The sequence below is a fragment of the Heloderma suspectum genome, chromosome 3 (genome assembly GCF_057233095.1).
Source record: "Heloderma suspectum isolate Gila_16-S chromosome 3, 16-S_ref, whole genome shotgun sequence".
NCBI classification, from domain to species: domain Eukaryota; kingdom Metazoa; phylum Chordata; class Lepidosauria; order Squamata; family Helodermatidae; genus Heloderma; species Heloderma suspectum.
In genome coordinates this window covers 48284973-48298918 of record NC_139460.1, presented here as the reverse complement: position 1 = coordinate 48298918, position 13946 = coordinate 48284973, and the positions used below count along the sequence as shown (strand labels likewise).

The 13946-nt window shown below is 42.1% G+C and overlaps 2 protein-coding genes across 5 annotated transcripts in view; one reads left to right on the top strand and one right to left on the bottom strand.

The window, feature by feature from the left end:
* The window catches only part of BOC (BOC cell adhesion associated, oncogene regulated), a 99014-nt gene extending 91044 nt beyond the window's left edge, over positions 1-7970 (top strand). Inside the window, exons 13-19 of one of the 4 annotated variants that reach the window (XM_084843128.1) lie at positions 2017-2122; positions 2525-2647; positions 3745-3966; positions 4414-4631; positions 5355-5422; positions 6636-6847; positions 7249-7970. In XM_084843128.1, coding sequence (XP_084699254.1) covers positions 2017-2122; positions 2525-2647; positions 3745-3966; positions 4414-4631; positions 5355-5422; positions 6636-6847; positions 7249-7433 — 1134 coding nt within the window. In that variant the 3' untranslated portion in view covers positions 7434-7970. Of the gene's footprint in view, positions 1-2016; positions 2123-2524; positions 2648-3744; positions 3967-4413; positions 4641-5351; positions 5423-6635; positions 6848-7248 lie in introns of all 4 variants that reach the window. The other 3 variants (XM_084843127.1, XM_084843126.1, XM_084843125.1) reach the window with 3 other exon arrangements.
* Positions 7971-8926: 956 nt separating this feature from the next.
* CFAP44 (cilia and flagella associated protein 44) overlaps positions 8927-13946 on the bottom strand; it is an 86027-nt gene continuing 81007 nt past the window's right edge. The window contains exons 33-35 of the mRNA XM_084843124.1: positions 13102-13262; positions 11052-11186; positions 8927-9709 (exon numbers count right to left, since the gene is read on the bottom strand). Of these exons, the coding sequence (XP_084699250.1) occupies positions 9524-9709; positions 11052-11186; positions 13102-13262 (482 nt within the window). The 3' untranslated portion in view covers positions 8927-9523. The remainder of the gene's footprint in view (positions 9710-11051; positions 11187-13101; positions 13263-13946) is intronic.

Sequence of the window (13946 nt, the reverse complement as noted above, 5' to 3'; positions counted from 1 at the left end):
CCAGCCTCGTCTTGAATCCCTCCAGTATGAGAGAGCCCACCACCTCCCTAGGTAATTGGTTCCATTGTCATATTGCTCTAACAGTCAGGAAATTTTTCCTGATGTTCAGCCGGAATCTGGCTTCCTGTCACTTGAGCCCATTATTCCGTATCCTGCACTCTGGGATGATCGAGAAGAGATCCTGGCCTTCCACTCTGTGACAACCTTTCAAGTACTTGAAGAGCGCTATCATATCTCCCCTCAGTCTTCTCTTCTCAAGGCTAAACATGACCATGTCTTTCAGTCTCTCTTCACAGGGCTTTGTTTCCAGTCCCCTGATCATCTTTGTTGCCCTCCTCTGAAGCCTCTCCAGATGAGGCCTAACCAGTGCTGAGTAGAGGGGAACTAGTACTTCCCGTGATTTGGAAGCTATGCTTCTATTAATGCAGCCCAAAATGGCATTTGCCTTTTTTTCAGCCACATCACATTGTTGGCTCAGATTCAGCTTGTGATCGACAACAATTCCAAGATCATTCTTGCTTGTAGTGTTGTTGAGCCACGTATCCCCCATCTTGTAACTGTGCATTTGGTTTCTTTTTCCTAGGTGCAGAACTTGGCATTTATCCCTATTAAATGTCATTCTGTTGTTTTTTGCCCAGCAAATTTGATCAGCATTCCCTGCACCTCCTCCTCCAAGTCATTAATAAAAATGTTGAAGAGCACTGGGCCCAGGACTGAGCCCTGCGGTACCCCATTTGTTACCTCTCCCCAGTTTGAGAAGGTCTCATTGATAAGCACTCTTTGAGTCCAATTCTGTAGCCAACTGTGGATCCACTGGATTGTTGTTTCATCTAGCCCACTTTGAGCTAGTTTGTTCATCAGGATATCATGGGGCACTTTTGTCGAAAGCTTTGCTGAAGTCGAGGTATATTATGTCTATAGCATTCCCACGGTCCACAAGGGAGGTTACTTGATCAAAAAATGATATCAGATTTGTCTGGCAGGATTTGTTCTTGACAAATCCATGTTGGCTTCGAGTAATCACTGCATTGTTTTCAAGGAGCTTACAGATGGATTGCTTTATCATCTGCTCCAGAATTTTCCCAGAGATTGATGTCAGACCGATTGGTCTGTAGTTCCCAGGTTCTTCCTTTTTGCCTTTTTTGAAGATAGGGACAACATTAGCCCTCCTCCAGTCTTCTGGCACTTCACCTGTCCTCCATGATTTCTCAAAGAGAATAGACAGCGGTTCTGAGAGTTCTTCTGCCAGTTCCTTTATTACTCTAGGATGTAAGTTCTTTGAGTCTTGGGTACAACTTTAGTGAGGGTTACAATACTGCTGAATGAGAATAATGCCCCATTCCTCAAAAAGCCTCGGTAAACAATCAGGGTCATATAGTTGGCAAACTGGTTGAATTGGAAAGAAAAATGCAAAAACAAAAAACAAATAAACTGGATAGGAAAAAGGGTTGGATTGATGGAATGACCCAATAAAAATATTGTGGGATTTGGGTGAAGAAGGTTCCTAACAGCAGGGGCAAACAGAAGATAGACTGGGATCTGCTGGGAGATCTCTGAGCAATTGCAGTAGATCAACAAGGGGTTCTCACTCCCGATAGTTAACCATAGCAAGTAAATTGTAAGTTTTTAAAGTCTATTTTCTGTTGTATTTTTGTGGTTTTAATTTTGTGAACCACCCAGAGAGCTTTGGCTATTGGGGGGTATAAAAATGAAATAAACAAACAAACAGGTTTTTGTGCAGGTCTGCTGATTAGTTTTAGAGTTTTGTGTTAGCCCCTGATCTGTATTAACTCAGATGTAGATTTGTACTTGTATATGGAGGTCATACCAGTGTTTGGCTCATGGGTGCAGTAGATAATTGGGTCCACCCCACAGTTGGTGAACCTGAGCACTCTAATACAAAACAAATTACATCCCACAAACAAGAAGCATGCCCAAGTCTGCTTTACAGTTGCTGTGTACTGAGAGTTGCGTTGATCACTTTTGTTAATTTCTGCCTTTTACTCTTCTCTGCAGTACATCCCAGCCAGCAATAATAATACCCCAATTCACGGTTTTTACATCTATTATCGACCAACTGACAGTGATAATGACAGTGATTATAAGAAGGATGTGGTAGAAGGTAAGAAACAACCAGTTGGTTGGACCTCAATTGTTAATTGCCATAAAATGCTTGTACTTTGTCACCCACTAAAAAGCTTCTATGCTTATGAACTTAATAAAAATATATTTAAAATATAAAATGTTTATATGAAAAAGTCCTTTTGGTTGGATAGTGCCAAGATGCAGCTACTTCTGGATAGTCATAAAACAGAAGCCTTCTCAATTCATTGTCAAAAACTAATACTATAAGGGCACTTCCCAATATTTTCAAAGCAGTGTGGAAAAGAGATTTCTTTGTGTTTGCCAATAACAATGCAATGTCTATCATCTTGCCCTTTGATAATATTGAGATATGGTCTTAGGGTGATGAGAGATCAGGAAACTGACAGGTGAGTGTATGTTTGTTTTATCTCCTATTCAGGTGACCGGTACTGGCATTCTATCAGCCACCTACAGCCAGAGACTTCATATGATATTAAAATGCAGTGTTTCAATGAGGGTGGAGAGAGTGAATTCAGTAACGTGATGATCTGTGAAACCAAAGGTAATTGATGCCCCAGGAGGTTCAGGTAGCCTTGGAGGCTCTACCCCTCACTGATTAAGGTATAAAACTAACAAACAGTTCATGAAGAGATTCAGGAGAAAACTAGAAATATACTTCCCATAGATGATTACATTTGAGATGAAACGGATTAGGAGAACAAAATGGTATGGCACAAACAAAAGGCAAGAGTTCTGGTGGATTGAATTGTATGCACAACATGAACACTAGGTTTAAGGCCCTATTCGTACTAGATACTGCACAACCCTATAGGCAAGAGACAGTTCCTAGCATAGAGACATTACAGCCTAACTGATGGAGAAACTGCAGCAAGAAACTTCCAAGTTGTAATTGGATAGGCAAAAAACAATGATTTTGAGATTAAGGAAAAGGTGGCTCAATTGGAGTGGATATTATTTTATAGGTGAATTGTGAGGACATTTTTAGTGGTGCGTTCAGTGGCTTGGGACAAACAGCACGTTGATGGTGTTTTTCACTAGGACGCACATCATGTCCATAGAGGCCACTGAGTGCCTCTCCACTGTTCACTGGATGAACAGTGTCTGTTCACTGTTCATCCAGTGAACAGACACACTTTAATATCACTGGAGATATAAGAATGACCACTAGAAGATCAGCACTAAACGTGTTTAGAGGTTCTGAGCTGTGGAAAAACAAGGAACAGAATTGGTGATCTGAATGTAGAGTCTCAAAGAGGTAGTGGTATAAGAAGCTGGAGAAGATGAGAAATTTTGCTCCTCCATTATACTGCATAGCAAGGAAATGGTTACAATAATAAACTATGAAGCTCTTGAAAGACTGTGCTGTGAATACCCAAAACTGATGGATTTTCATGACATAGGTACATAATGAAAGGGAAAGGCAAGAAAGAAAGTTTACTAGTGATCCCAAAGTTTTGGACATGATTCGGAGCTTGGAATGAATCAGTCACAGGACATTAATACTTTGACATGATGACACAGAGTAACATAGTACCTCAAGGGAAAGACAGAGGGATTGGGCAGAGAGAGACTGAGGAGTGGAGAGGTCCATGTGTAACAAGAACAAATCTTAATGGTGCTTCTTTCTTCTTCCCGAAGCTCGCAAATCTGCAGGGCTACCTGGCCGTCTCCCGCCATCTACAGTATCTACAGTTCAGCATCCACCACTGAACAGTGGCCATAATGTCTTAGGGGCAGGGGCCATGATAGCCCGCTCCAGTGATCTGCCATACTTGATTGTCGGGGGTGTGCTGGGCTCCATCGTTCTCATCATTGTGGCTTTCATCCCATTTTGCCTTTGGCGGGCTTGGTCTAAGCAAAGTAAGTGACTTCAGTAGTCAAAAGATATTTGTGACTCTTCAGGAAAGGGGGGGAGGCGTGTGTGTGTGTACACCTTTTATTAAAAGTTATGGGCTATATAGTAAGGGGAACCAACCAAATTTAATGATATTCCTGTTCTCAGGATCATCCCTGGAAAGGTTGTGTGAATAACTACAATAACTTTACCTGTGTATGTGGCTAAGATCCGACTTCCCAGAGTCATTCCATGAGCATAAAACTGTGTGAATTGGCTCTGTGGCCTTCAAAAGCTCACTTGTAACCAAGGCCTAAAGATAATTGTATACCGTGCCCACTGTGTGTACTTTCCCTCCAGCTTCCTTTCCCTTCCCCAGTGGATTTGTATATATTGTTTCCTGCTATGCTGGCAGTTAACGTTAGGCCTGTGTTCTCAGTCTAATACATACATTCTTTCCTTCGTCATTTCAGAGCAGACCATAGATCTTGGCTTCCCAGGAGCAGGGCTGCTGGTGTCATCTTGCCAGTACACCATGGTGCCGCTGCGAGGGGTCTCCACTCCTCAAGCAAATGGACTACGCTATGCAAATGGTGTGCATCTACCAGCACATCATGGAGCCAATGGGCATTTCCCTTCAGCTACAATTGGTTATCCTAGTGCAAAGCCACATGATTACAACCCAGATGAGGTACATCAGGTAATTTCTCTAGCAACATCAGAGGGTGTTAGATATCTTACTTCTCATCTCTCCTTGATGTAGATAATGGATCAAGGCAAAGCCCCATGGCTAGACTTCTATGTGGAATGCCTCCACAGCTGGTTTTGCCTTACAGGCAGGAACCGAAGGAAAATGCTTTGCCAGTTTTCCATCTAAGCTGTAAACCTGAAATGGTTCCGAGTCTTGTTCTAGGTGTTTTGAGCAGGCAGGAAGTATTGTACCTGTAGACTCTGAATGACTGAATAAATCACAGGGCAATTGCTTCTTTGGGTCTCTGCATGCAAGTGCCTAGTGAGACCTCTGTTTCTATGACAGTGGGGTCCTTATAAAACTATTTTCTGGTACTGCATTTCAAAGGACAAAGTGTTTTAAAATATTCCCTTAACATCCTGTTCAAACTAATTCTAGCACACTACTTATTAGCTCTTGAATAGAAACTGTTATTGATAGAATGGCAGGACTTTGGGCTTCCTCCCTCTATTTATTTAGTAAAGGCTCTATTCTGTGCCTTGCCTGGATAGTGAGCCCAGTTGTTCAAAGCAGCTTAGTTTTTATAATGCTAGAAGCAATCTTGGATTGTGAATTCCTAAAACTGAACTCACATTGTGCAATCACATGCATTGGCTTTAGAATCTAGACTTTTTAAGCTTCTTCTGGATTTTTTTTCTAATGTGTTTTTCCTACTCTCAGCAGAATGAGACCAATGCTTTTCTGCAAGGGAGGGTGCTGCAAAATGGAAATATTCCAGCTGAACACCAAAGGTATGGCTTTAACCATGAGGCTGAATGTGCAGTGACAATATCCAGTGCCATAGAAATGATGGGAAAGAGTTCTTCTGTCAGCATTATTTTTTTCTTTTGGATACTGGAAAACAGGAACCTGTTGAATAAAATATTAAATAATCTTTTTCATTAATATTTCACTTCAAAAAATGTTTTAAGGTCTTGCATTAATAACATTCCTTGATTCTACTGAAAAAAGGTTTGTCAGACAGGGCAGGTCAATTTTATGAATGCAGATCCATGACCATCTTCTTCGGTGTCATCTCTTCTTCCCAATGACTTGGAGAATCACAATTCATTGGCTTCCTTCCCGTTTGTCTGAAATACTGATAGGGAATTCTTTAAAAGGTGCCATATTTATGATTTCAGACTTTGTAAAATTGCAACTTCCTGGTCTAGGTGCGGGTAACTTTGTTATCATAATACTAAGTTTTCACTGTAGATATTTTGTACAACAGGTAACAGAAGAGCCTCGAGAATGGCAGCCTCACTATGGCCATGTTTGTATCATAGCTTGGCTTACTAAGCTGAGACAGGCACGAGTCTGTTGCCCATGTGCACAACTCCTTTCCTCCTCCCTTTGTGGCATGCAGCAATGAAGCAGGAAGTCCCTAATTAACTATAGTTTTCCACTTTGTCTGAGCCAGGAAACTATAGTTACAAGCCAGGATCTTAAATCATGGTTTGAAATTGGTTTAAGATCTTGACTTTCTGAAGCTGGTAACCATAGTTTCCCAGATTGGTTGAAACAGGAAACTAGACTTAGAGACTTCCTGGTCTAATCACAGCTCACATGAAAGAGCTGCTTGTGCAAGTCTTGGCTTAGTAAGCAGAGGCATCATCATCCAGATCAGGCCTGCATGTCTCAGCAAGTTAGCTAGCAATACAGTGGCCACCTATTCTACCCATACTGTACCTGCTCCAAAATATACAGCAATCTAACCCTCTTGATACTGTTTCTGTGGCAATTAATAGTTGATCATAATAATTCCCATTGGGATCATGCACTATATTGTTGCAAAATGCATTGCATTGGAACCCAGTATATGAGAAGGAAAATTAAGCTATAAATGCTGCGAAATTGTGCCAATTTCAGTTATATGAGGAAGTTAATCACATGTATGAGGAAGTTAATCACAGCAGACCTTCAGGCTGATCATGGCCTCAAACTGCTTCTTTTTTTCCCACTCAGGTCCCCCAGTCCTGGACTAGAACACAGTTCTTTTCTGTACAGGCTTCCAGATGACTCCACGCACCAGCTGCTTCAGCAACATGAGGGCTACCATCACCACCGTCATCATCATCATCATCATGAACAACTCCTTGGGCTGCATCACTCAGTGCAACAAAGCAAGAAGGGCAGCTCCACTGTGGAAGATACGAAGAATTCTGTCTTCCATACAGGTCAGTGGGACAGAGGCTTTAGAAGGAAATCCTATCAGTGTGGCTCAGAAAAGTCTGAAATGTAAAAAAAAAAAAAAAAGACACTGACAGTCTTAGTAAATGATAGAAATGAGGATGAAATTTAGTCATTGGTGATTCTTAGCAGTGATTGTTAGAATTTTTCACCGGCATTTTCCATTTTTACTAGTAGTTCTTAACATTTTAGCATATGTCAGCCGTCACCACATTTCAAGTATTTACAGTAATACATTCATATTTAGCTTCCTGAGAAACTCCTTGAGAAGGATTCTGAAAGAAGATCCGCACAAGAGGGGGTTCCAGCTTTTTCGTGTATTTTCATAGTGAGTGTTTTGAGGAAGGATGATAGGATACACTTTGATTGTCTTTTCTTGTATTCTCAGACTCCACCTGCTGCCTTGGTCTAGTACCAGTTGAAGATGTGGAAAGGACAGATTTCTTCCAGGATAGAAGACAATTGTGGCCACCCCCAAATCCAGTGGACACTTGCTTGAGAGAAAGCTCGGAGAAGCATGTGAACAGCCTGCCACTGCATGTTCCCTTAGATACTCTTCCTAGTACCAGTTAGGGAACAAACTGCCTTACAAAGACTATTCTAAACAGAGAAATAGTTATTTATTTTTGTATTACATCTCTATTTATATATTTATGCACTTGTAAATAGATGTGTATGTGCCTTCTATAATTACATTGAGAAAAATGGCATTGTGTGCAAATGTATGAGAGGGAATAAATCGAGGCTAGGGCAACAACATGTGCCTTCATCAGATCATAGACTGGAAAAGGCAGCTTTCAATTCTACTTCTGAGAAGGTACCAGAGCTATCTTGCAGCAGCAGAATAAGCACAAGGCCAAGGGCCGCATTCTCCAGCTGCTTGAAGGTAGGTCTCTAAATGATGAGATTACAGAAAAGGGTAATTTCTTACCTCCCCATAGGAGGAATCTCCCTGCAGAATGCCAAATGAAACTGATATAAAGTAGGTACAATACCTACCTGCCTTAACAAGCAATATACGCATACACAGATTCTGTGATAGTGTGCCTGTAATAAAACAAATGCCATGCTTTATCAAGTAAATAAAGACTGTTTCTCCCCTTTGAATTCATCTTGGCTTGATGCATTTTTTTAAAAAGTCTTGGCACGATCCTTTTAATGAAATGGTTACCCCACTGCACAGTTTCCATCAGGAGTCAGTAAGAGGTAAGGTCCACACAGTCATTCAAGAGAAGTCACTATATTGTGGTAGGTGTAAGTGCATGGCATCGTCTCATTTAGGGTCTTTACCATTATTTATTTAGCATCCCTTCCCCTTATTTCCTTAGGTGGATACAATCTCCTTAAAATGCATTTTTCACCAAACACGCACCTCATTACAATAATATAGAACCCTAACTAAAACCTTGGCTATGGACTTTGCTACACACATCTGAGAAAGAAACCTTTAGGGCTCAAGACATAAGGAATGTTTTAGCTTTTGGTTTCAGTTGGAGTTAGAGGTCAGAGCCAAACATACAAATCATAACTCATCCAATCAGGCTTCCTGCATTGAGCAGGGGGTTGGACTCGGTCTTGTAGGCCCCTCCCAACCCTATGATTCTATGAGACCACTGTCATGTTTTTTTGAGAACCATGTGCATCTACTAATGCAGAGACAGGAGAATATTTGTTTTCTTTATAGTGAGAGTTAGCCACCCTTTGAAATCAGTCAAGCACAAAAATGGTTTTTAAAATGTAATAGATCGATTCAGACGTGCTTTGCCAAGGTATGAAAGATGAAGTTGCAAATCTGGAAGTATGCCCATTTTTTAATTTGTGAGAATAATTAGCCATTGGGCTAGCTAACCAGAGAACTGTTGATCTCTTTCATATAGCCAGCATCTCACTTGAGGGGATGCTCTATTTCAGGGCAGAGACTAGAAGGTGAACCACTGCATCACTGAATGAGAGCATCACGAATAAGAAAATCAAACTGAGCCAATAAAGCAGTCTCCTTCTACATGTTTATCTACAGACTTCCAGGTTCAAAGTACTTGACACAGAATGAAAGTTCATGTTCAGTTGTATTGTTATGGAGAAGGTTTATTAATTTATAAATCCTTAGTTCAGTCCAAAGGTACTCATGTGCAAAAGACAATTGTATACTAGTACTTTATAGTACTAGCACTGTGAGGTGGATACACATTTGCATCTGCATTAAAATACTAATAGCCAGGCTGGGAGCACAAAGCTTCCTATCTGTACAAGGTTGCCCCTGTGCGTGTTGATGTACCACCCCATGGATCAGGAAGTGAAACATCTCTTTGAAGACTTAACCAGAGACCTTCCACATGTCCAAAGCCAAGTGGATAGATGGAGCAAGTGAGTATGTGACAGATGGGGGCTGCTACCATTTTGTGTGTGACAGTGGCTCTTTGCCTTTAACAGCTGTATGAAAGGCAGACACTCAAGAGGTACAAGTTTCCCCAGTTACTGTGTCTCCATGTCAGGAAAAGCTGCATTTTTAATGTTCTGCCTGGCCTTCAGCTGTTAAAATGCACAGAGCTTCTGTCAAGTGAACAACAGAAGCTAAAATCTCAAAGGCTACCCTATTAGTTATCCTAATGTAGTAGAATTCCTTTACAAATAAAATGAGATCTAGGGAACTACATTAAAGGGGTTTAATCCAGTATTCCATCTGGTTGGAATACAGGCTGAGGTGGTGGGAAGATGCGACCATCCTTTCTGCTTAGGAGAGTGATTTCTTCTTTTAGGACTTCTGCTTCTTGGGCTTGTAGCTGAACTAATGCAATCAGTTTCTCCTTCTCCTCAATGTCTGCTCTGCGGGGCCCTTGGAATTCTGCCCCCTATAGAAACAAAAGCCAGAAACACTCCTTCATCACAGAGGAAAAAATGGCATGACTACACACGTGCTTCTGTTTGTTCAGGCATATAATATCCTCATATCTTAAGCTTAATTGTAATACTATCCAGGGAGATCGCCTCCTTCTAGATATAGCAGAAATTACTTTCTCTGATGGTTTGTTCACAGCCTAGGCAAAAAGTCATGTCATGACATTTGGATCCTTTTGAACACCTATCTAATTATCATTGATTAAATATGATGATTGATATGCAGGTTTATATTCAATAGAGGGCATACTCTGAGGGGAAGATGTGCATCAGATAACTAAGAAACATGGGTAACGCCCACGCAAGTAGAAGAATTAGAAGGGTCAGCCTATTGTTACAACCTCTGTAGGAGTCCTAGAAGAAACCAGAAAGTAATTAATGAGACTCTGTCATCCGGTGTGCAAAGCCTTTCCTGGTTGACACCTTCCTCCTTTTGAAGCCATGCCCCCTACCTCTGATGTGTCCTTCCCCCACACACCCCAAGTTTCTGTGCTGTTGTCACAGTTCTTTGGGACTGCTGGAACACTTTCCCCATGTGTTCCAGCAACCTCTGTCCTTTTCCTGCTTCTGGAGCGCTCCTGGCATGTTTGGCAGTCTCCCAAGCACTTTTATTTCCTTCGGATTTCTCCCCGTTTTTCCCTTGGTTGCCAGAATGCTTTTTCTATGCTGTCTGCCCTTTCCTTAACCTGTCTTGTCGTCTGGAGTGCTCCTGGCTGGTTCGTGACTTTTGAAGCTGTTGCCAAAGTTTACCTATGAGTAGTGGAGGCTTATCTATGAGTAGGCATACCTAGACTTGCTGCTGTGTTCCCTAACTGCTGCTGTTTTCTCAAGTGCTACTTGTGGGAAAGGGGGAAGAAGTAGGATACTCTGTGGAACTGAAGTGGGGAGGATTTTTAAGCTGTTGCCAAGGCTTCCTTCTCTGAATGTGTGTAAGTTCTAAGTAAGAATGCCTTTCTTCTGAGTAGACATGAAATGTATTGTGCCTCTCAATGTCGCTTGCTTCTGAATAGAACTGCCTTGTACTGTGCTTCCCTGTTTTACATCTGAGTAGACATGTATGGCTTTGTTATAAATTGTTCAATGTGGGGTTGGTTTTTTTAACTTTTGGACGGATTTTTTGGCCTTGCCCAGTTTTGCCTGTGGCCCTGCCCACTTCATCTTTGATCCTGCCCACCGGTGGAATGCGGCCCCTGAGAGTTTCTGCAATTAAATCCAGCCCTTGGGATGAAAAAGATTAGACACCCCCGGCTTATTGGCTTGCTAATCATGAACAAGTAATCGAAGCAGCATGCATACCAGGTTATTCTGCAGTGCATCCAACTTAGCTTCAAGTTTCATCTTCTCTATGCAAAATGCATTCATTTGCTTCAGTTTATTAGTATTTTCTTTTGTCACCGCCATCAGCTGTTGACGCATCTCAAGGATTTTATCCTGGAACAGAACAGAGACTCGCTCGAGTAATATCAGTATGAAAGCAGGGTTACGGCAATGTTCCTGTCTTGTTCTGTAACTGCAATGTTACAGAACAGGTGGTGGTGGTGGAGGTGGTGGGGAGTAGAAGAACCAAAGCAAAAATATTTTAGAAGGGAGAACAGAGACACAGGGTCTGAAGCTCTCTTGAACCTCAGCTCTCATCAGTCTCTTGCTTAATAACGGAAAACTCAAACTTCCAGTGAGGATGCATTGTTTCAACTGAAGGACAGTCCCATACAGATGTGATTCTTAGAGACAAAATATGTTCCTTCTGCATGTAGGCAAATGGACACATAAAATGTTTCATGCACTGGCAAAGTAAATGATCACCTTTAAAGGTAAGAAGATAGACTTCTTGGTTGGGCCCATAAGGGGATTGACGGCCTGGACTTTTCTTCACATCAGCCAAGCAAAAAACCATGGACACAGAAAACCATGGGAGATGGGTTCTGTGGATGCTTCACATATACATGACATTGTCCAGCTCCAAACACCCTTCACCACCATGAATGGAGCCCAGCTAGCCATCCCCCCTGCCCTGAATGAAAAAGAGCTCTATTTATTATGTGAATGCTGAAACACAGTCTTTGTCCTCCACACAGTGCCCAAGCATAATTTCTTTGGGAACAGTCAGTCTTTGAATTACAGAGCAGCATCTGGAGCCCCTTACCTTTTGAGACAGCCCTCTCAGCTATTGTTTTTAAAAAGCTACAGGGGCATGATTTAGCTAAAAAGAAGGAGAACTGGGTGGATTTCATTACGGGCCCCCCTACCTTTCCCTCCAGAATTCACGCATAGGGCCTGGTAAAAACTTCCATTACAGGCCCTCCACTCCACTCTAGCATCCTTGCCTGTTTTGTAGAACTGGAGGATTGGTTCTGACATTTATGGCTTCCTGATTTATATTTATAACCAAACGTGGAAGTATGGCATGTATATATATTAAGTGACAGGTGTTCTTTAGACATTGGTTACTCTCAAGTTATTTCAAGGTTGGTTTGGAGTGGGGAGGGTGGTTCTGTCCTGGTCTTTGCATAGGAGCTCCCAAGTAAATGACTTCAGCCTTCTCAATGGAAAGGGCCCAGCACCAAAATATCAGGTCTACAATCAAGCCTTTCCCTGGCAGGGTCATTCCCAATCCCAAAAAGATTGCCCAGATTTAAGAACTCTTACAGCATTTCTGACAGATGATCTGGCGAGCCTTCAGGGAAAGGCTGTTCCACAGTTTTGGGAGACCAACCAAGAATAGTTCCCTGTACATTTTTGCTCTCTTAAACCGACTGTATGATGGGTAATATAGTAAAAAAAGAAAAGAAAAACCCACCAATATACATATAATAGTTTGCATATATTCAGCCAGTTCAAGCATTCAGACAACAAATATACATGTCATGTGTATGATACTTGCCCATGAACTCTCACTGCTTAAAGGCCTCTCTTCTTCCTTCCTTGATAGCTGTACCTCCCAAGGAATGGGGAGCCAGTTACCACTGTTATCTCCCTCCTAACCAGGGTTTGAACTTTTTCACAGCTCATGACAATTTTCACAGAGGAAACCCTCCTTTTATGCACCTTATGCAGCCCTGCCCTTTGTTGTTGTTGTTCAGTCATTAAGTCATGTCCGACTCTTTGTGACCCCATGGACCATAGCACGCCAGGCCTTCCTGTCCTCCGCTCTCTCCTGGAGTGTGCTCAAGTTCATATTCATTGCATCAGTGATGCTATCTAGCCATCTCATCCTCTACCGTCCCCTTCTCCTTTTGCCTTCAGTCTTTCCCAGAGCCCTGCCCTTAGCCACTCCCAAACCCAACCCACATGATACCTCTGTAGGCCTCCTGGCTACATCACAATGTGCTTCAGTACCAAGCCTTACCTCCCACATTTTTATTTCCATAGCATGAGCTTGCTCTTTTTCCATCATTTTCATCTTGAGCTCTTCCAAGTTTGTGTTAACAGAAAGAGTCTGCAGGGCTTCCAAGTCCACAATCCGACCAAATTTCATCATCATCAGCTGATTGCATTTCTCTTCCAGTCCTAACAAGATGAAAGCTTTGTATTTAAATCATTCACGTCTTCTCCGTATTTTCCTTTTAATAAAAGGGATATTCCTTTGTATGTCCAACAGTTGTAACTGAACTACAGGGGAGAGATGGTAGCTCAGTGGTAGAGTGCATGTTTTGGTAGCTGGACCAACAGCCCAACTCAGTATAAGGCTGCTTCCTATGTCCCTATGTACAGCAGTCCCTGACAGTACAACCCACAGTTCTGCAAGTATCTTGTATAACTCAGTCTTTGGGAATCTGGGGGGAGATGAACTTGCTTTGGAGCAAAATGATGGGCCACGTGGCTTTGGGCGCTCCTTCCATCTCTATTTTTATTTATTTGTTTCTATAGCACCCGATAGCCAAAGCTCTCTATGGTGCTTGGCATCAGAAAAGGTGGGCACAGAACAATACTTCCCCCCCCCCTTTGGTTTTAACATAGTGTTTAGCTTTTAGGATCACTGCTGCAGGGTCCTGGGTCCACTGCCTCTACACTATCAGCATGCCTGGTGTAGAGTGCTGGGTGCGCAGCAATAAGCAATCACTGGTACAATAGTTGTGACAAAAGCCCTTTGACAATTTGCTCTGAGATTTGGCCCCAGAGCTGTAGGAAGATAAAGCACAGTCATTTTGAGAGGGTGCTGGATTCAAGCTAAGACTTGCAGGACGTTGGGGA